Here is a 24,203-nt window from a genome sequence, read left to right as displayed (position 1 = left end):
AGTACTTATTAAGTAACCACTAACTTAAATAAAAATTTCGAAGTATTTGGATAACGTCCGAAATTTTGTACAAAATGTAACGAATTAAATTTTATCTCGTATTTAAATACTTACTTTAATCTTATTAGGCTTTTGCCTTTTAGAATTTGTACTAAAATACGCCTCGATTTCAATGTCCGCGTACTAATTACAAATTTAGAGTGTTTACAGTTTTAGGCGACTTAAATAATACCTTAATTAAAGTAGAAATTATCCATATTACGTTACAATGTGGATACTAAGTGTTAATACGCGTACTTGAAATTCATATGCGTAGTTATAAGACTTAATTGAATAAATATGGCAACTCTCTACCTAATTGTCAATTACAACTTTTGTTGATGAAGTTTCCCCCTATGCTGTTTTGTTTATAAAAAATACAATATTCTTAAAAATGGTTTCTAGTGAAGAAGAATCCGATGTAAAAGCAGGAGACACTTTAGAATGGGACGTAGAAATGGAAATCCAACTATTTTATGCAATGGCAAATCATAAGCCGGTTGGAATAAATAAACACTTTCACATGGCATGTATATGGGAAAAACTCTCTAATTCTATAACGAAAGAAATATCCACTCATGATATTTGGAAACATCTTGAGAAGCTTTATGATATGTCTATGCTAGAAGATACAGAACCAATACCTTTTCCTAACAGCGAGGTCAATTTTAGTTTACCAGAAAATGAGTTTGGACCTTTGATCAAGCAAAAATGTAAAGAAACTTTATTAGCAGACGATAGTGACGGAGGTATAATGATACTACATTTATCGAAACACTAAAACATTTAATCATAATTGATAAGAGAATAATTAGGATAACTTCTAATTTCTAAATGAATGTTAGTGTTTATATAATATTTATTTAATGCTGTTAAGAGGTATATAATAGTGTTGACTATATTTATTCTTTAAAAATATCTCTATAAAAATAGTAAGAATAACATAAAATAAAATTATTTTTATTTAATGTTTAATTTAATTCTGCTAACTGATTCAATAGGCCCTTTGTTATAAGTTTCAATTAACTAATTTTTTTTTGTGTTTAATGATTTTAGATGCAAGAAGTCCATCTCCTAAAGCATCAACACCAAGAAGTAATTCCAGAGGCACTGCATCAAAAGATGGAACTCCTAAAGGTAAATGTTACTAAAAGATATAATATAAAATATAAAACCAATAACATATTTTAAAATATATCTCGATTATGTGTAAGATCAAGTTAAAATGGCTAAGAATAGTTATAACAGAATGTTTTATTGCTATTGAAACTTCTATGAAGTCTAATTATTAAAAAAAAAAACTATATCAAAACATTACCACACGCTTAAGAATATGTTACTATGTACTTAAAATGTAATGAAATCATTATTATTTAACAATTTCACTATGTTAACGCTTGCTATCTTAAGGAGAGGTGGTAAAAAAGTATTTTAATGATCAAGTTCTTCTGTTTAATTATAAGATTTTTTGGTAGAATATTAAATTTCATTTATTTGTTGGAGAATGATGAGCTCTGCCTTGGTATGGCCACACCATTGGTTTTTTATTAGATAGTGTATTTTAAATGGTAATTTCAAGATTTGAATAACTTTCGATTTGAATCGATCGATAGATCAATTTTGAAAACAATCCAATTTCAGATAATAAGTCTTTTACTATTATCACAAATTATATTTTGGGTATGGAATTATTTCTTTGATTTTCAACATTAATATTAAATTAAAATGGGTAAAGACATACCATCATCATCATATCAGTCAACAGGCACCCACTGCAAGACTTAGGCCTTGTCCAAAAACTTGTTTTATGCAGCCCATATACGACAACTCCCCACAATCTTATTTAAGTTGTTGGTCCACTTGGTGGGGGCCTATCCACGCCATGTCAACCGGCTTGTGGTGGCCACTCGAGAACCTCTCGGTACCAACAGCTATCTATTACATGAGCAATTTGCCCCACCCACTGCTACTTCAGATTAACAATACCAAGCTTCTGTAACCTAGGTTCTTCTATGGATCTTTTTATTGCTAATTTGATCATGCAGTGAAGCTCTAAGCATAACTGTATTTATTGTCTCTTTAAACATTCTTAATCCTTCTTAAAAGACCTATATAATCATAGGGATAATACATAGTTAATGACCACATTAAAGTTTAGTTATTGATGGATGTTATAGTAATTCTATTGTCCTGGTTATACACAAGATTATATTGATATAGTTTACTTAATTATACATACTTTAGATGTATAGATAGTTAGTTTATGTAATAACTTCTTTACAAAATTCTAAATTATTCAGGTCGTAAAGACAGTATTAGTGCACTAGCAACTAAAACAAGGAAAGAGAGTGGCAGCTCCCATGCCTCAACCGACACCCCTAGCATCAAGTCAGAAAAAGATTATGGTATGTGTATTTAATTAACCCTTTCTCTATGGCAGTGTGCTTCCTAAGAGTATGATGTGCCGTGACTGATGTACACTGTGCATGAAAATAAATGCATTGTGGGGCTCATTGAGAACTGGTTGACTGTTACACTGACTTCTACAGGCGATACTTGTATGCTCATAGCGAAAGGGTTAAAAAAATATGTCTTTATATATTGAATAATTTGAGCAAAAAATAAAACAAATAATTATTCAATTTTTGAAAGTAAATTTTATTAACATTATATATTAGAAGCATTGTGCTATAATCAATTGTTACGTATTTTCTTATATATATTACTAACAATTACATTTACTAGACAGAATATAGCAGCATTCTTTTAAATTCTTTCATGCACAAGTGAAAAAGACAGAAATAGGAACAGTTAACGTAAGATAGTGAGTATGCATCCGGACTGTGAAAACAACAGATATCCACAGATATTTTTCTGCTATGTAAACACATCCTAAAATCACTATTACCTACCAGATACATAATTCGTGCATGGAATCTGTCTGATGAATACATTACAGGGTGTTGTGGCCTAAATGAATAAAAATTACAAGATAATCATTTAATAATTTTATTTGTTATTTTGGTCTTGAAAACTATAGGTAGTAGTAATCGGTGTACAGTGATTCTGACCTAATAAAGGCATTTCTTTTTTAATTATATACCTCAATTTTTTACGTGAATTTTGAAATTACATTATAACTAGCACAATCTGTATTTATATACAGGATGATTGGCTTTAAGTATAAACGGTGAATGTATAGGTCATTTAACAGCAAAAAGCTTAAAAGCTTTTAATAAATTACAAAATGATGAAATGTTACATGAAATGATTTTATCGCCAACGAAAGGCCAACGTCTCCTTGTAGTAAAAGATCTACAGAGACAGATAGTAAACAATTGTTGAAAAAGCAATTGGACAGCTGAAAGTTTAGGGTTAGTAAAAATGGAGCTTTGCACTGTAAAAAAACGTGTCTTCATTATTGAACAATATTTCAAAAATAATGGAAGCTTGGCGGCAATGATTAGTTTGTACTAAATATAGTTGGAGTAGTGTTTTAACTTCCTCAGCTGTGAGATTAATTGAAACATTCAGAGAGACTGAATCCACAATCACACTTGTGGTCCAAAACATGCTGTTTCAATGTCAATATCGAAGAAGTGCGTGACAATCTCGGCAACAATCTAGGAGCCTTCATTTTATGGAGTTATAAATATTTTTTCTTTGTATGCTATATGTTATTATATCTGAAACCATTGATTTTTGAATAGGATGTCGTCGTATTTCAGCACATAGACGCGCACTGCAAGGTTTAGGCCTCCTCCTAAGATATCTGTGGGGGGAAATACCATAATAATACCCTGCTGTTCACCCTCTGGTTACATGTTTGTGAGCAGTGGCAATCTTGTAATTAATGCACAAAATGTGAATCATATAGGATTATATCCCGAGAATCAAACCTGCGACCCATGATCGCAAGTTTCAGTTCTTACTGCTGAGTTACTACACATTAATTGACAGGAAATGAGCTATACATTCACTTCCCTACCACTTACACCTATAACTAACCATTTCGTCGTGTAAAAGATTTTTTAATGATAATAAAGTTTCAGAATGAAAAAAAAATTAGGGATACTACTACTGTATTAGGGATATTGTTAACCTTTAAAGCTTCTGCAATTCTAATCAATAATCCTGTATATAGCAAGTATTCGCTTACTCTTTACAATTTTTTATTTGCCTTTGTTAAAACTAACAAATCTTTAAAAAAAAAGATTAAATAATGAGGTAAGATTTATTTTTATTAACAATATATTGGTCTACCGGAAAGTTCTGTCCGTTTTAGAATGAAACAAAGGAATATATATTTTTATACTTTTGATAAACTTTATTGAATAATATAATTGCCATCATTATTTATGACTTTTTGCCAGCGTGATGGCAATTTGTATACGCCATTTTTAAAAAAATGCTATCTCTAGAGACCAAATATTGAACCAGTGCTATTCTGATATCTTCTTCGTTCTTGAATTGTTTGCCCTGCAAGAAATTTTGTAAAGACAGAAACAAGTGATACTCAGATGGTGCTAGGTCCAGGGAGTATGGTGGATGCGACAGAATTTCCCAGCCTAGCTCTGCGACTTTCTGACGAGTCCTCAAAACAGCATGTGGCCTGGCAATGTCATGAAGCAGTATGATGTCCTTCCTATTGGATATCGCCGGCCTCTTTTCTTGAAGTGCTGTTTTTAATCTATCCAATTGCTGACAGTACCTATCCGAATTTAGCCTTTCGTTTGGTTTCAACAGCTCAAAATGTATTGGTCCTCGAATGTCCCCCCATATACACAACATTCTCTTGTTCAGGCTTAACTTCGATTTAGAGGTAGAGGAGGCAGGTTTTCCGGGTTCACAATATGCCATTTTTCTTATGATGTTTTCATAGGTAATCCACTTTTCATCCCCAGTTATGATCCGGTCCAAGATCGATTTTGTTGCTTGCAAGCAGAGATGTGCATACGATGATTCGATCATTCAAATTCTTCTCACATAACATGTGTGGCACCCATCTCGAATATACACAAACCCTAGTTTCTGAATATGGTTTGTTGAGCTGAAACAAGCCTTTCCGCAATCTCCGATGTTGTCAAAAAAGGATCTCGCTCTAACATGATCTTGACAGTATCGTCGTCTATCAAAGATGTCGCCCAGAGCGTGGCTTATCAGAAAGGTCTAAATCACGTAAATGAAATTTTTTGAACCATCTTCTGCATGTTCTATCAGAAACTGTATCTTCACCACTTTCAATAAATTTCTATACGCTTCTGTAGTATTTCTTCCTTGTTGGAATTCGTACAAAATACAGTGGCGTAAATGAACTTTGTCGGTAGCCATGGATACACGATCGCGTCTCACTTAATACATACATACTCACAAGAATGAACTTCGTTTTAGTTCATCTGCGACGAAAATGTGTATGTATACATTGTTAGCGATCAAAAGAGAGAGCCAAATATGTGTTACAGGAATATGCGCATACTTCTTGAAACTGATTGTAACCGGAGCGGAAAGAACTTTCCAGTAGATCTAATATAAATACATATTTTTTTAGTTATGTCGTTTATTATAAATTTCCTTGTTTACTTTTTTTTCCTAACATGTATTATTGTTTGATTTATATCAGATCGGAGACGAGATTCGAGGGACTCAAATGCTTCAGGTCCCCGTGACAGCTCTACTAGCAGAAAATCTTTGGTACATCGGGAAAAAACTACAAAGTCTAAAATAACATCAGTTGCAGGTAAAAAATGTTTATTATTATTGCAATTTAATTTTAATTTTATAAAGAGATCCGCAAACGAGCCAAGGTCATGGATGTAGCTCGAAGGATTGCTCATTTGAAGTGGCAGTGGGGAAGGCACATCTCTCGTTTAACGGTTAGTGCCGAAAGGTTCTTGAATCGGTACCACGAGCTGGTTAACGCGGCTTTGGTTACGATCTTTGGTTGCTATACTTATCAGTGGATGTCTGTCAGCTAACACGATGAAGATTATTAAATTTTTCCTTTACACATTCCAAATTTAAAACGTAATTTTGTTTTTTTTTTTTATCATAATTTTGACATGGTTTTTATTTTATAAAGATAGACCAATCACATGTGAAGTTGTTGTTTTACTCCAAAAACCAAAAATAAAATATGTAAATTGAATATAAGTTTCAACAAAATATGCACCATGATTCATTTTATCAGAGGTTTAAGTTGGGGTGCAATAAATTTTTTGAAGACGTTTTTGACTTCCTGTGTACGGCACTAAATTGTTTTACTTGAAAGTTAGTTATCTGAATACATAAAAAATTAAAAATCAGCAAAAACTTATTAGGCAATTTATCACAGTTAGGTCTAAAGTGAATTTCCAGTAATTGAATTTTGTAGGTACTTTTCCTAAGCATTACATACTAGACAACTGGGCTTTCCCACCTTTTTGTGCAATTTCTGCAATGATCATGATGGTGTATGGTTAAAAGATAAAGTAGTAGTAGAAAAAAATCAAAATTTACTTTAGAGTTAATTTTCAGTTGGTGTAGGCCTTGGCCCTTGTTTATATAATAAATATTATTGTTTATGGCCGTTGAGTACCTTCCTCTCCTTAGCTCAAGGCGTGTTTATTGATATGTCTCAGTCATATTATGATGAAAGTCCCTTAAATTTTTTCCACTTGAACGTAGCATACAGCTGAGCTTGATATAGTTTGATATGAATCCCCTTTCATCGTCAGTTGTAGTTATTTTTTATCAACCTTCTGCTTCTGGTCAACCACAACCTCTTTGTTTACATCCCAATTAACCTAAACGAAACATTGGATCGAAAACCGTCTCATGTGTCAGCATTAGCTAGCCCCTACAAGTAATTGAATTTTTTTAATCTGTTTTTCACCGATTTCACAATGAGACCCAAATTCAAAAATGTGGCGACATTTTAGTTAACCCATAGTAGTAATAAGAATAATGTTGGAATAAAATCAAATGGCGTTAAAGCAAATGAGAGAATAATCACTTTCGTAAGTGTGTTATTAGTACTAGTTTTAACTCAGTGATGGTATATTTTCTTACAAAATTATTTCATTCTTGCTGGCTATGTATATGTAATATATTTCACAGCTTGGGATTCCCCTCTTATAGACGAAGACGGTGTTTCTCGTCGTGGGCGACGACGTGCCAATGCTTCAACTCCACCAACTACAACACCAGCTAAAAGACGGAGAACGTGACACGCACACACCCACTCATACTTACATTTCTTCTGACACACAGAACCACGCCCATGGTGGGACCATAGAGTCCTGGGCAAAGGGCGGGGAAGAAGAAATCACGCTATTAATCATTTTTTCTAGAAGAAGTATGCATCAGCATAAGTTACAAGGGTTTTTTATTATTTTTTAATTGCGCTATGTATATGTGCTTCCTTCATAGTACAATATGATAATAGCAACTAGTCCTGTGACAAATGAGAGCCCAGTCATCTCATTAATTTGAAATTTATGAACGATCTAGCTCACGGACTTTCTTATCTGGTGAAATAACATAAGGGCCCCAGCCGTAGACAGTCTCTTCAGCAGTACACCACCAAAAAACCCGAAAAATTGCTGAGGTGAAAATAGTATATGCTAAGGACAAAAATAAAACTTATGTAATAAGTGTATTGATAATATTAGTTTAGCTATAGAATGATGAAGATTTGTATGTATCAAAATTATTCCTACTTGATTTGTACTTGTTTGCTTTTTCAGTCCCTTATGTGTAGCGCCACAAATTTACTTGTAAAATAAATTGTTTTCATACTTATATTGTTGTTTTAATATCTGTCTTTATACAGTATACCTATAGTTATTTAAAACATCGGAAACGTTAATTTACATTAAAATTACGGTTAAAAACATTGAAAATTGCATGTTTTATAATTATTAATTACACTTAATATTCACCTCATGTGGTTAATATTAACCACGTAAAGTTAAAGAATTTGTAATTTTTACTAAAAATAACGAGTTGTGTATGTCTTCTTTTTAATATTTTATTTGTTAAGTGTTAATAAATTTTTAAGAGATAATCATCTTAAATTTTAGTCATGAAATTAATAAATGTAGTAATATGCAATTTCTTATGAACGTATATCAACATTGGAATTTTTATCTGTGGATTGTTATATCAATTGTCAAAGTGACAGCGTACGAGCGGCGAAGGTTTCCAAACCAAAAAAATATTCAATAAACGTTAAAATAATGTTTTAATAAAAATTCTTGTTACTGTACTAAATATTGTTATTGTAATTATTATGGCAAATCATTATGAAGTGCCCAGTTGGTGAGATTTTACTTAATTTTCTTAAGTTGAAACAAACATGCCGCCATTCTGTATTTGCGTTTTCTTGAGTGTTTTACTACTTAATATTATTTGTTAGTATTGATTAAAATTATGGAAAAGGCTTAACGTACCATCTGAATTAAATATTATGACATGGGATCATTAATTTAGTGAAATTGGAGTATGCATTGACCCAACATGTTTATGATTCTATCAGTTTTATGAAATCTTAATAATTCTATTTTCAAATGTTAAATGAACATTATACGGTAACGGTACAATAAATTTATTATTAACATAATATGTCATAAGATGGTTAAATTTTCAAAGATTATATGTAAATTTATTCTCATTACGGACTGGTGATAACTCCCTAAAACTTTTTCACAATTTTTTTACATATTATTGTAATATATTTTCTATACAGGGCTGGAAAACCACCAACAGGTTTACACTTGGACGTCTTAAAGGGTGACAAGTTAATTCAAAAACTAATGATTGATGAGAAGAAATGTTATTTATTTGGTCGTAATCCACAAATGAATGATTTTTGCATTGACCATGCCAGCTGTTCAAGGGTGCATGCAGCTTTTGTTTACCATAAAGACTTGAATAGAGCATTCTTAGTTGATTTGGGCAGCAGTGAGTATTACATATATATTTAATTGTAAAGAAGTTCTTTAAAATTTGTCAACACTAATATGTCAATATATTTAAAACTACATTAGCAACCTATTGAACAGTGTTCTGTGTACAACAATTTCTAGGTGAGGCAATAGTTCAATACAGATTTCAGATGTCTGGAGTTATGAAATAAAATATATATAAAAGTATCATTATGATGAAAAAATGAGTTTAATCCAAGAATTGTTCCACTTGAAACAAATATTTTGTTCCATGATGTGGATATTTATTAGTAATCCTCAGACATTTTTAACATTTTTGCTCAAAACTTTGATAAACACTGCTAAAATAAATACCATTCTCATAATAAAGAATTTAGTCCTAAAAAGTTAAATAGCAATATTAATAATGTTAATAAATAATAAAAAAAACTATGTAATGCCTGCTATTTTACAAATTAAGACACATCATCATTGTTAACCAAAACTTATAGTAAATGTCAAAATTTGTAAGTTATGAATATCCCTATTAAATGATTTCTTCAATCGATTAGTCTCCGGAAAATTAAATCTGTGATCATATATCACAGTTCTAACCATGAAACTCTGCCTCCTCATTATCTAGTTTCCCCAATGTATCAGCATTGGCCTCGATTCCCAGCATCCTGGCCTGAATAATGCCATGATTTTGTCCTTAAGGGGGTTCATAAATTGGTTTTGGTTTTCTATGATGTGTATGGCCTCAGAAATATTAATGTTGAGATTGTTGCAAATTTGGTGAGACCAGTTACTAGGACTATGGTTCAAATTCTTATCATCAGTTTTGCCAGTGACAATAAGTTTTGAAGGTTGTTGCTAGGTATTTGGGCAATGTTTCCAAACAACTGAAAAACACTCTGAATCATACAGCTATTAGTTCCTTTCATATATGAATTTTCATAAGAAAATTATTATTGATAAATATATTGCAGCACATGGAACATTTATTGGAAAAATGAGATTGGAATCGAATAAACCTACACAACTACCAATTGACTCAACTTTTCATTTTGGTGCATCAACTAGAAATTATATAATAAGGTAAATTTCTGATAGCTATATAATTATAATATTATATTGAAAAATTAACATATATAATGAATAGACTTTTATGTCAAGACCATCCAAATTAGGGAAACATGAGGGCCATTTGTACTGTTTTTTTCACCATTTTTCACATACATTTGACTTGTCTTGCCTGATGTTAAGTAATGATCAGGTCTGTAATGATACATGCTTATCTGGAAGAAACCTATTCATTGCTTGAAGACAGCTTAAAATTAATTGTAAGTAGAATAATTTAAAAAATGCTATGACAGAACTTCAAAGATTTAAAAATTAGATGAAATAAGTGGATAAAACCTTGTTATTCTATATATAACTATATAACATTGTGTGCATATTGAAGAGATTGTTCATGTAATTTAAGTTTGCAATTTTTATGTATCATTTACTTGCTATTAACAAACTATGATAAATGCCCATGTTTGCCTATTTTCAAATCACTGCACCCACATAAAGTCTATTAATGAACAAGAAGCCACTAGAAACAGTAACTATATAGCTGAATCATGTTAAAAATTCTTTCTAATGTTATATTTGTTATTGTGATATAATATATCATAATATACTGATACCGATCAGTGTACCGCACCGAGATTTCGTTAATGTACTTATACATTCCGTGATAAGTGAACCCTTAAACTATAGGTAAATATGCATTAAAATTTTTTAACAATCTACTTTTAGATAATAGATTTTATGCATTTCTACATATTTTTTATACAAATTAAGGATAAGGTTCAAGATAGACCACAGACTGTCAAATGGAGCAAGGGACGTCCAACTATAAAATAGACAGATGTCTGTTAAAGTCACCTGAAGACACTAGATGCAGGCCGATTCTTCACATTCCTTTTGGAAATCTATGAGAGAAGCCAATGTGGATGTCTTATGACTTGAATTATGATAGTACAAATTAAAATTTTGCAGAGAACGTCCAACTGGTAATTCCCGGGGCATAATGGAGGATTTGCCGAATACAGAGACTGAAGGAGCTTTACTGGGTCTTCCCGAAACACAGACAGAATTAGATGTAAGTTTAATTTTTTTTCTTAATCAGTATGATAATAGTTGAATTAAACGTAAACGTAACGTAACATATAGTATTATAGGTAATTGTATAATTTGATGGTTTTATTGGCGACGTAGCTAGGAACAATAATTACGAACCGGCTAATATAGTCAAGGTTGCACTTGACTATATTAACCGAAGAGTTGCTGGATTCAGGCAGCGCAAAACCGGTCATCTTGGTGATCTCTAAGGAAAAGCCTTTGCCTTGCAGTGGGCGCTAGCTAATGATGGCTGATGATGATGATTATAGTATTATTGTTGTAATTACTGACAATATTTATTCAATTAAGCTAGATGTACACAGTGGAATTAAATTTTGGTCGTCAATATGTTCCTGGCTTTGGTCCTATAATATTGACACACAAAAAGGTAAAAAGATTTTAAATGTTAACTTTGTAATCAGTAAGTAAACCAAACCAAAATAATTATTGTCAAACCATAAGTCATGATCAAGGGTTACACCTTGTTGCCTCCACATCCCACTAAGACCTGCTTTCCTGTGTGCTTCTTTAGAATAAATTTCAGTTATATGTAAAGAAAATTTGCTTAACAAACAACCAATGCGTAATATTTAAATAAACAGGCGTAAACTTTAAAATTGAGTTTTATAATGTTGGAGTTTTATATTGTAAAATGTAATAATTGTGATTACATGTACATTTCTCATTTTGTGGATATCTTGCACAGAATTAAATTAGTATTATCTTAGGATATTGTGCAATTATTTTAGGATCATCAACGCAATATATACAATCATAATAAAATATAATAAACATTACAATTACAGATGACCATAGCAAGCAATGAATTTATATATACTGTCTTCAGTCCATCAGAACGCTTCACTGATTAATAATCGTTTATACTTGAAATTAATATAAAATTTATTATTTTGATATATAATACTTAATAAATACTGTTGGTACAGGAAAATATGAAAAAAATCACGCTTTTTAATCACGCATGGTGTAAGACGGTAGAGACTGTTTTCTGTCAAAAATTTTATTGTTTATTCATTAAAAATACTTATGTAATATAAATATGAAAATACTCATATGATATTACTGTTTAAGTATTTTTTTAATATTGTCATAAAGTAAAAGTGGTGGTTAAAGTCAAAATAGCGTTAGTACATAAAATCATCTATAATCGTCAAATTAAAAATAAGTTTAAATTAGATTGCATTTCCAAAAAAATGTTTCTTCTTAAAATTAGAACAATTATTTTCCTAACATATTTATCGTGAACATAGTCCGAAATAGAGTAAAATGTTTTTTGGCAGAGCCTGTGCTTAACGAATTTCTTAAGTCACGTGTTAGTTTATTATTATTATATATATATATATATATGTGTGTATATATATGTATATATATACACATATACATATGTATATATATATATGTATGTATATTTTAAGCCTACAAGTAAACGTTAACCGTGGGAGGAAGGGAAATAGTGATAAAGGAAGTGACAGTTATTTTATATTCCAATCTCCACATAGAATTATTTCAGTTATTATCATTCTAGAATTTAACAGAGTTCAACACGGCTCACAACCGCAGGATTTCGATGTTGGGCATATCGACGGACGACGGTAGTGACGTCATGAAGGTAAGACCTTTTTATATATGTCTATATTATACAGTGTATTAGGGTAACCGAAAACTATTGTAGCTTTCTTAAGTTAAATTCACACGACTAAATTTTTAACAAGTTTTTATTTCTAATCATAATATATTTACCTTCGTTATCAATAACCTTTTGCCATTTAGTATACAATTTTTTTTTGTAAAATATCGTGACAGAACTACATTACTTTTCAGTCCTCCTATAAGTAAGAAAAATTGTCAAAATTCAAACATTTCAAAATCAATTATTGTTTGCTATATATATACCCCTACAGATTTGTATTGCTAGAAGTTAATGACCTGTCCCGTTTCAATAGTAAAAAAAAATAACATGTTTCAGAGGGATCTTTTTATACAGGTTGATTGCAATTAGATGTAAAAGTTTTAAAAATTTTTGCTGACAAATAAACTATACTTACCCCTAAGGCTTTTATAACTATAACCAATAGCCATGTATGTTTGAGTAATGTCTCAAAATAGTGCCTTTTGTGAAATTATCTGTTAGTTAACTGCCTCTTTAAATATATATGCATTCGATTATCATTCTTCGATTACTGTGCAATATTTATATCTAGGATGAATTCGTTGTTTATTTTGTTATTCTTTTATTGAAATTCAAGGCGCCTACTGGAACAAAACGATCGGCATCAATGCCCGCCGGTGTGACTAAGAAGCAGAAACGTAACGTGTCGTTCAATGAGGAGGTGGACATCATCAACCCGGAGGACATTGACCCAACCATCGGCAGGTTTAGGAACCTCGTCAAGTCGACTATAGTGCCCAACGCTAACACGGCGCCTAGGAAATTAAAGTTGCAGAGCTCAGATGATGGTAAGACAACTGTATTTTTGAATTTCGAACAATGTTTTTTTTTATATATATAACGAAAATGGCGATTTTTTTTTTAATTTTCTAAGAGTGTTAGTAAAAATTTTATTTCATTTTTATTTATCCAAAAATAATTACACAAGTAATAAATTCAAATTGATACTTGAAACTTGTTTTGATTCGATTTTGTTTATTGATATTTAACTATAGCAATATCACGACTAGCGTTAAACTTGCTACTTCAGAGGCTATTTAAGAATAAGCACGACTTGAACAACAGCGCCGTAGCGGCTGACGTAATTTTACTGTATTCTGTCGAATGTCATTGCTAAGTTTTTTCTACTAAAATGGAATTATCATACCACTTCTTATTCGAGGTATTAAATTTGAAAATTGAAAATGTAAAGATACATTATCTAAGTGCTGTGTAAACTGATAAACGTGAACACGGCTTTCTAAATATCCCCGCGCAAAATATTTGAGTATTACGAAAACATAATGCCACTCATAAATGACGTATAAAATCATGTTAGACCAGTATACTTTTTTATTCATAGACCCACTTTTCAAAATTTTCCAAAACTCGTCTAAAAACGTGGAAATTTGGTCTATATTTAGAAGTTTGCATTATACTAAATATAGAATAAGCAAGTTTTTACAAGTAGCAATTGTTGAGCTTCTTGAATCAATTCAATTCAAAACTTCTTGGTTGACGACTGTAGTCTACGCTCGACCGTACATTTATATTACAGGCGTTGACTATAGTCGACTCTCGGCTATGTGTATTGTTTTGTGGCCGACAAGCGCCATGCCGTAATGTTTAAATATCTATATACATTGATAGGTGTAGTCAAGACATTTTAATTCTTCACTATCGAAATCAAATACACTTTCGTGGACCCTATGTTTACGAATTGTGACTCATTTATCATGTCAACGTAGAGCCTCCCAAGGACCCTTGGGGGTCCATCTGGATCACTGTGAACTAAGGATTAAGACATATATGCACGTAGTAAAAACTGTAAATGTATTAATGATTATTTCACAGGCCAACATCATCACTCGCTAAGGTTGCAGGAGATATCCAGAGGGAACAACTTATATTCGGATCTTCCGGCGCCTAGCTCACATTTAAGTCTCATCGGTGCAAGGTTAGATACAATTTCATTTCTAAATCTGTCCTATATACTAGGAGTGGCCAAGTTCTTGAATAGTGCGAGCTATTTTTCTAAATTTGAATTTTTGGCGAACAATTAAATACGCATTTAAAACACGCAAAAAAAAATTTTTTTTACAAAACTCATTTTGAAATTATTTGAACAAAATTTCAAAATAAGTGTATTGAGGTTAGATATAATGGCGCACGTATATGACAGCACTCTTAATAATACTTAAGGTGCCGGTTAATTAATTATGATCGGTGTTTGAATTTATTTAATTTTATGGTTGAATAATAATAATTATTATTCACACCAGTAATTTGTTTCGATTTCCCATGAGCTAACTGGGTTATATAAATTTAACTATTAAAATAATTCGACAGTAAATCTGAGCCAAAAATAATCGTTCATAGCCGCAGTTTGGCTTTATATAAGTAACTTTGAAAATTACAAAAGAGGAAAATTACAAATGCTGTACATAATATTTATTATGTATTGATTTTAATAAAACTTGCAATTCACCGAGCCTCTATATAGGTCTCTCTTACTTATTTTCAATAAGCACATTTGGAAGATGTTTGCATCCACCGTCTTCCGACGACTTTAAGGTAGTCACTCCTCTTTGTGGGTAGGCTTTTTACGCTGCGCTTGCTGATCCGTAATCACTACTCCAGAACTTTAAGGATAGTTGAGAAAAGGAAATAATTGTTAGCCCTTTCGCTGTGGAACGCCTAAAAATTAATTACTCTCTCAGCAGCTTGTACGAACTGTAGTCTGTACGAACAACACGTATTTGGGTATGTGACAAAATATCTGCACAGGAAGCGTATGCAGCTATCGTGTTGGTAACAAACAAATTAATGACCATTATCATGCAATTATTGATACGATAATGTAAAACACATGAAAGGCACCAGAAAGCGCTGTTTGCTCAGACGAAGCGTCTATAGCCGAGCGTCAAGAGGCGCTGTTCGCTTTGAGAAAACGTCTATAGCCAAGCGCCAAAAGGCGCTGTTCGCTGTAAGAAAGCGTCTATAGCTGAGCGCCAAAAGGTGCTGTTCGTAGCGAAAGGGGTTAATAACTGCGTATTGTTTACTTGATAGCAGTATACATATGGTATGCGTACATTACGTCTTTCAATAACCAAGTCAACTGCTGCTCAGTTCAGAGCAGTTATTTGAACTTCCATAGTAGATAATTATAATGTTTGGCAGTAAATATTTGTGTGTGCAACTTTTTACAACTAAAAAAAAACAAGCATTATTCTCGTTTGACCAATGAATGTATAGATGCGAGACTGCAGATTTGCAGTATTCGTTCATAATGACAGCCGATAGACGTCTATCGTGTATCTTCCTAATGCGGAGTTTTAAATGACAATTTTACTTTACTTTGTGATCACAGTATTATTACAAAAAATAAATTAAAAATATATTTAATTTTTGCATCATATTTGGTTCTAAACAAACTTGGAAATTACTGCACTTGTTAACTTAGTCACCTTTCCATATCTTTAAATGATGAATTAATACATTGTGATTCAAAATTGTGTGCAATTGTTTGGTATTTTTTTTATTTTAAACATTTCAGATTGGGACTTTCGTTACCTAATCCGGCGCCGGACGTTGAGCTCGAAGGTCCGGAGCCACACCTCAATGTACACCCGCCTTTGCCGCACGCAGGTGAGTCAATCAACAATATCATTGTACACATTTAATTTAATACAAGGTATTTGGTTACGTTCGGTTTTTTTATCTTTGTCTATTGCAGTTAGTTATAGGAAGGTCCTAGTGTCTCATGATAAGTTAGTCCAACTAAGCTGATCTAAGTTGGTTAATGGTGACGATACTGCAGGAATTTAAGAATCATTTACATCTTCATAAATCAAAACATTATAAGTTAAAACACCAATAGTTGAAGTTTTAAATTGATGTTAAATAATTTAATTTGAGCTCTTGCGCTAATAAGCAATGCTGGAATGTCAACGTCAGAATGTCAGTCTGTGACAAGTCTGATATTGTCACTTGAATTAACGTGGTGGATGAATTAAACCAATTTCTATGCTGTCGTGACTCTTATTAGTTTTCTCAATGTGCCAATTCAACTGCCGGGATTTTCAGAGGTCATGTCATGTCTGCATTCGTTTTGTGACACTGCTGTACTGAGTAGGAAGTCTGACTTGTAAATATATTTAATCAAGTAGGCATTTCCATGCACTTATGAATTTTCAAATAGTCTACCATAAACTGAAATTAAATTTAACAATTTTAGATTTATAAAGAATGTATATAAGTTGTATATAATTATTAAATATTTCGTCCACCTGTTGATATACCAAGACAAATATTGTACGAATGTCTGTCATTTTTTTTCTAATGCACAGGGTACTTAAAAAAACAGAAAAACTTCTAAGCTATTTTTAATAATTAGCATAGAAATTTGGTATAGCCAATGATATTAGTTATATTAGATATCTAACACATGTTGCAGATGTGCCAAATCAAACACCGGACACTCTAATATATATTAATAACATGCGGTTAATATAACAGTAGTTTGATAGTGTTATTAATGTATAGTACATTTATAATGCATCCCATGGTTTTTATTTCCTTTTACAATCACATTTTTGTTTTTACTCTTAATAGTTTCATTTATATTTATATAAATCTTCAAATATATTTCTATCCAAAGACAGGCGTTGCTAACTGTGACACGTTTATTCTAACTAAAGCAGTTAGCAATAATCAACCAAACTTATTTTCATAAAAACAATTTTTATATATACAAGAGCAACAATCAACCTCACCTCTTCTATTATCAGAAGCTTTTTTTATATACACAGGAATAACAATAAACCAAACCTATTTTCACATACATTAATTATTTACACCGTGAGATTAGATCAGGTGTATAAGATTTAAAGCATTAAAAGTGTAGCTCATTTACTATCAACCAACGCATTCCAGCCTACGAAAAAAATAATATCAGAAAAAATAACTTGAAAATGACAATATAGTAATAAATTTGTTCCCAAAATTCAGATGACTTTATATTACAATTAATTATTGTTTACTATTAATCACTACAGACTATTGCCAGATATAATTGGCCTGTCTCATATATATACATGAAATAGTTAATGTAACATAATTCAGAGTGGTCACTTTATATATCGTGATTGGAAAAAAGTGTAAAAGCATAAATAACAAATGACCTATACATTTACTCTTTAGAGCTGTGACATGTATAAACAATCACCCTCTGTATATATTTGGGTTACTGTTTTCCGGGGTTACCCAAGTAACTTAAGAAACACTATAGATAATGATCGCAATACTATCAGATGTTACTTGTCCAGTGGTTTAGCTAGGGGGTGGCGAGCGGGGCGGCCGCACCAGGCACCTCAAGCAGGGGGGGCACCAAAGTTAAAAATAATTTTTTAAACTATTTTTTTTTGAATGATGAATAATGAAATGTTAAAAGAAAAATGAAAACCATAATTTAAAGTAAATAATATAAAAAGAATATCGAATTTTATTATTTTTGTGCTAAAAAAGTTGTTAAATAATATGAACATTAAAAAGAAGTAAACGGTTACAATTTATAATATACACAGTGTTTTAAGCCTTTCACTCGTTAAACACATAAAGTGTTTTTTAAAAGGGCCCTAAATCACAAAAACACATATCTGTGTTTGAAACTAGTCGACACCATTGATTTTGAAAATGTGATTAATGACTTTGCAGGCCAAAAAGCGAGGAATGTTCGTTTTTAAATTTTCCCAATAAATTTTATTAAGATCGAATGTTATTTTATATATATTTATTATTATTTTGAACCAAATATATATATATATATATATTAAATACATTCTGTTCTGAATTTTGAAATTATTTACACCAAGCCCCAATCTGCTCCAGGCCCCAAATACCATAGCTACGCCACTGTACTTGTCCTATAGAGAATATTACTTATTTATACAGAAATACAGAGTTCTAAAGTTATTTTGTATTTTACAGCTCCAGAGGAAGCTGGGCCTTCAAGCGAGCCGCGGAAAAAGAAGTATGCGAAGGAGGCGTGGCCAGGGAGGAAACCTGGCCTCATATCCGGGGTGTAACGTCAGCGCATGCGCATGGCGAGACTATTTCACTGTGCGACGAATACTTTTATTTGTATATCTATTTAAGTTAAGTGCAATCGAAGCTCCGAATTGGAGGCGTGAAACAACTGTGAAAAGTGTTGATTTGTGAGAATAAAATTATACAATGCCATGTATTTTGTTTTTTTTTTCTTTATTATATCTGTAGTGTGACGATCGCTCAAATATCCGACACAAAAGAGACAGTCGGGAACAAAGGTTGTATTCTATGAAAGAGTCAGTCGGGGTTGATGGCGGGATATCAAAAAGGTAGGTATACTAATTAAGACTAAAATAATTTAGGTTCCATTGTGCTTTTCTCGCTTTTTTGAATCTTTCACTGCCGCTGGCAGGCGGTGAGACAAAATAAAGTACGGTAAAGGCTCATCATTCAGGAGGCTTTATTGTTTCTTTATTTCACCTCCCATCGCGTCGAACCGTCTGGAAATTGCCTGCGGTATTTTAAGGAGCGGACTCAAGGAAAGTCAAAAGTTTTTTGTCTGTCTTCTCGTCAGCTACGCCAAGTATCGCATGCTTTATTCCCATCTAGTACATGATTGTTTCTTTTCAATTTCTCTTTTGCATAAAAATTAATATTAGTTACTGGTACATTCGTTAAAAAATGTTGAATTAATCAATAGGCTTCTAAATATTTATAAAAATTTGAATAGCATTATTTAAAAAATGAATCCTATTAGTCGAAAATAAAGCTTAAACCATCATCGTCACTATTGATTTCAATCCAATCATCTGAGTTATCAACTTTTGATTCTGCATTATTTTCTTTTCACTTGAATATTGTTTAGTAACAAGTTTTCTTTCATTTAGGAAATAACCGTCCCTGCTAGACTCATCATTAGAACTGAAATCGCTTTCTGGATTATTTTCAATTAAAAATTAATTCTAACAAGAAAAATTGAAATTTCACTGCTTAAAGTTCTAAAAAACTGAAAAGTCAAACGTATGTGCATTTAATAGGCAGCATGTTTCAACATGATCCAACTTGTCACCTCATGCGTGCCATACGACCACTGCAGAAAACTACTGTAGTCACGTCAGTGATGATTTAAGACCGATAAGGGTTAATTATTACCCCTTCTCCGAAAAGGGAAAGACTTAAATAGCGTAGAGAAGTGTTTATTTATTTAAAAAAAATAAACACCATTTATATATAAGCTGCCTACGTTTTAATAGACAATCGTAACAGTTATTATAAAGAAACTAAAATTACATTGGTCATATAATCTTAAGACTTGAAATAACGAACCCAATCATCATTATAAATAAAGACGCATACAATGGGAAACCGATTGCCACCCAGGAAGATCTGTAACCTTTGGGAATTACGGATGTTGAACATTATAATTGAAATTAGAATTAGAATTTTTCAATGTCTTCTTCACAAATAACTTATTTTTAGATAATATTTAGTAAAAATTAATTTAATAGTAAGTACTACGAGCTAGTCTGTGAAATCTAAAACCTGCTGAACTATTTAGGCGCCTTAAGTCAAAACAGCCTTATTAAATGACAATATTATAATTATTTATAATCGTTAGCTTAAAATTAAGTTTACGTTAGTTCGTAGCACGCCATCTACTAAAAAGAATTAACAATAAAGTGGTGTTTGTAGTGTTATACCTTTTTTTTTCATTTATACGCATAAAAGGAGCACCGCGCTAGAATCAACATCAACCAATAAGACTCGATAGCGACATGACATATACTTAACACAAATGTGATTGTCTCATTGCAATCGAGATGGTCGCAAGTAATAGTTGTTAATCATAAGATTATAACTGCTCGTGTTACAAAGAAAAAGAAGCTGAGCTCTTTAAGCAGATTTTTTCGCACCGGACTCTTATTCTGGGTTGATGTTAGCCCTTTTTGGGCTTTTAAAGCTTCATCGAAACTGAGTTCACGGAGCGGAAAGGTTCGTGAAACTTAATTCCGGAGTCTTACTTCTATCCAAATGGCATTTGTAGATTCCCCATGTTTCCAGCGACAGGGCACAGAGGTCGCTTAGCTTAAAACCTCTTTTAAAGTAGCGAAGCTCGTTCCTGGAGGAACCACTACTCGGGTCGCGACACACTACTATATCACCAGAATAGGAGGCTTCAGAGCTCTTTAATGGCTTTGGCGCACGTTCTATGGAATGTGGGGAACGCTTAGCATTTGGTATTTGGTTGTTATTTCCTCGTTAAATTATGCCATAAAAATCCATGTGAAGCTAACGGCTCCCTGTAAGACTACCAGTATTTGTTTACAAAAATATTTGAATAGTTGTTGTATTAGTACAATAAAACCCTATTCATACAGTCAGGTAATAAGTAATCCCTTGTTATACAAACACTTACCTGAGACAACCAAATCTAACGGGAGTTTGGATTATATTGCGAGCGAATTCAAACAAGGTATTTGGATAGTTATAAGGTACGGGGATTCCAGTTTGTATAAGGATTATATAACTAATGTTTGCGTAACTAGGGAGGTTAGATATTTACCGTAATGTTTTCAAGGACGCCCTACACCCTGTTACGAATTAAACAATAATTGAATGAAATGTTTATTGTAGATTTAGGCGTTGTTAAACATATATAGTCTTATTAAAAATTGCTTATTCTACTATTACTGTAAAGTTACACCGGGTGTAGTTAATTCTAGAATAATTATGGAGTAGCCATGTGTTATAACGGTATTAATAAATACGAAGTTGGTTCGGAATAATAATAAAATTCTTATACTGAGATTAAGGTATATGCTATGGCAGCCCATAATAAAAGTAAAAAGAATTAACCAAATAATCTGGTCGAATAAAAAGACACTGAAAGTTAGGTACATTTTTCATCCTCATGCCTGCCTCTTTATAACACACTGACGTACTCACAAACGTATGGATGGCGACAATTGTTTATCAAAATAAAAACAAACGTTTGAAGAGGTTTAAAGTTTGCAGCAAACGGCAAGCGTGTAGACGAGGCATAACGTCACATTTTGTATTTCACTTGTTGAATTCAGAACTGTAGTTGTAGAATTTGTGCTATTTTTATAAGCAGAACATCTATTATATGAAAATGAAATGCATTCGAATAAGAGTAGGCAAGTATGGGGCAATATTTTAATGTATAAAAAGTACAATTTACAATTTTAGTTTAAAAAATATCTCGTAAATCTTGTTCTGTAAAGGTAAACTAAAATGTGTGCAAAAGTTAAAAACTCTCTTATGATTTCTTGTTATTTATTAGTTATTAACCTAACAAAGTTAAATTGATAACAACTAATTAACTTTTTCAGAACCAATATTTTGAGCAAATGCAAGAATTTTGACATGTTTTTGCGAGTCACAGGAAATAAAGATGTCGGCCATTTATCCACAATAAAAAAAGAACGTTTGAGCGTAATAGAAAATTTTAGTTCGTTTTTTGAAACATGTTTTTGTGCATGATCAATCAAAACAAATAAAAACATTTTTTTTGTTTAAGTTAACAACTCTATAAGAATATTAGCCTGATGTTGGCATCCTTTTTTAAAATATTAAGATAGTAAACGCTTAGCTAATTTATATTCAAACTCTACTTCAGGATCACCTTTTATTTTTTTGACTTTTGACACAGCCTTTTTATTTATTATGTTGGAAATTATTATTATGGTTTCGGTTGGAGGTATGTTCAAACCTTTGCCCGATTATTTTTTATTTACTACTCGTACAAGCCTATCTATGTTTGGATAAGGCTTACATTTTTAATATGCTGTTTATTTCCTTATTTTACATTCGTTATAACATTTTTTCACAGCAATATTTCAAATATTTCTATTTTTAATATGTTTTATTATAATTTTGACATTTTGTTTACGAGTCTTGTTTGACTTATTTTCTTTCCTCCAGTTTTTACTATGCTTACCCAATCTGTTTTATATTTCGGTACCGTTTCTTTTGATCACGGCCTTAACTATGATCCTGTAGTATTTGAGAAAAGTTGTCCTATCTTTACCGTCATTTATTAGTGAGGCTATAATGTCATCACTAATCTTTTTTTCTAGCAGGTGCTCGGAATCGTACTACATTACACTTTTGTAAGAAGTGAAAGGGGCAGGAGACTGTATTTTATGTTTACAAATGCAAAAAGCCGAAGCGTTTAACAGATATAAAAGACCAATATGTCTTCGTGTCAGGTAGCCATTGCAGCACATTTACATTCCCATTGAGATTAAATTGCTATACCTGCGTATAGCACTTATAGCGTGCTTCATTGACTATCGATCGATCGTCGAATGGTTCGAATGAACACACTGTAAACGTATCGCTAACATTCTGTACATTTTCGCCGAGGTATGAACTACGATACCCATAGGAACCATGACACAGGCGGGAAGCGGTTGGCGTAGCGTAAAGTCTAATCGCAATTACAAACAAATTCGTCACGTCTACCGCGAACACATACAAGGTGATGGCTGTAACAAATCACACTGTATATGCAAATATTAAACAACTCTTACACACAGCACTGAAATATACAATCTGGCCATTAATACAGTATAATTAAAAAAAAAATTTGGAATCTGTCATTTTTATATGATTGTTTAATGTGTTTTCTTACTTTCGCGTCAATATTTTTTTTTATAATATTAAAATTAGGTGGGGTGATAAAGAAAACGGAATTGCTGTGATTGCATTACATAAAGTAGTTATGAAGTCAAATGATATTTTTTAACACCTCAGTACGCTTGGTATTAGTCAATTTCTGTACAGAGCTATTGACAGGTACAAAGAAACCTCCTCTGTTTGTAAGAAAAGGTCCAATATTTAGCCACTTCCGTACATGTGCGGAAGTGGCTAAATATTGGTCCTTTTCTTACTTAGGATGGACTTCCGCAAGGTAACGCCCTTCTATTAAAAATCCTCTGTTTGTGACAGAAAAAGAATGGTTCACGTCTTTCGAACGAAAAAGGCGACCAAAGTATCAAGGGAAAGAATTTGAAGAACCCTGTTCGTCAGCAAAAGATTTTATTTCGGGAGATGAAGATAGTATCTAAAAGCAAGATGCGTATTTAGAAAGAACTTGTAGACTTTCAAAGACGCACTGGTAATTTCCTATTAGATAACTAAACAAAATAATACGGCGTTAAAAAGACAGAAAAATTTTGTTAAACTATGAAAACATTTTTACAATTGAGCGATATTTTTACAAAAAAATTAAAAGAATTTATACTGGAAGCTATAGAAAAGCTGCTCAATTGGTCAACAAAGTACAATGTGGACATTATTCGACTTCAGTGATGGTTTGGTGAAGTGTTTGCTAAAAGGAGTGACTG

At 32.1% G+C, this 24,203-nt stretch overlaps 2 protein-coding genes across 4 annotated transcripts; both read left to right on the top strand.

The window, feature by feature from the left end:
• The first annotated feature begins 374 nt into the window (after positions 1-374).
• On the top strand, positions 375-7,818 carry MrgBP (MRG/MORF4L binding protein). Of its 3 annotated transcripts, none has more exons than XM_068768958.1 (5): positions 375-788; positions 1,096-1,176; positions 2,340-2,444; positions 5,660-5,776; positions 7,156-7,818. In XM_068768958.1, the coding sequence occupies exons 1-5, from the start codon at positions 434-436 to the stop codon at positions 7,242-7,244; spliced, it is 747 nt and encodes a 248-aa protein (XP_068625059.1). In that variant the 5' UTR covers positions 375-433; the 3' UTR covers positions 7,245-7,818. The 3 variants fall into 3 exon arrangements, with proteins under 3 accessions (XP_068625059.1, XP_068625058.1, XP_068625060.1); XM_068768957.1 differs by having other exon boundaries at positions 7,135-7,818; XM_068768959.1 differs by lacking the exon at positions 2,340-2,444 and having other exon boundaries at positions 7,135-7,818.
• Positions 7,819-8,193: 375 nt separating this feature from the next.
• NiPp1 (nuclear inhibitor of protein phosphatase 1) lies at positions 8,194-19,017 on the top strand. Its single transcript, XM_068768980.1, has 9 exons — positions 8,194-8,337; positions 8,765-8,979; positions 9,932-10,040; positions 10,992-11,094; positions 12,661-12,744; positions 13,382-13,592; positions 14,638-14,740; positions 16,340-16,431; positions 18,772-19,017. Exons 1-9 carry the CDS (start codon positions 8,309-8,311, stop codon positions 18,867-18,869), a joined length of 1,044 nt encoding a protein of 347 aa, XP_068625081.1. The 5' UTR covers positions 8,194-8,308; the 3' UTR covers positions 18,870-19,017.
• Positions 19,018-24,203: the final 5,186 nt, after the last annotated feature.

The sequence above is a fragment of the Battus philenor genome, unplaced genomic scaffold (assembly GCF_028537555.1).
Source record: "Battus philenor isolate CCGP_79_NKW_IND1 unplaced genomic scaffold, ilBatPhil1.0.hap1 SCAF_27, whole genome shotgun sequence".
NCBI classification, from domain to species: Eukaryota; Metazoa; Arthropoda; class Insecta; order Lepidoptera; family Papilionidae; genus Battus; species Battus philenor.
This window is presented reverse-complemented; position numbering and strand designations above follow the sequence as displayed.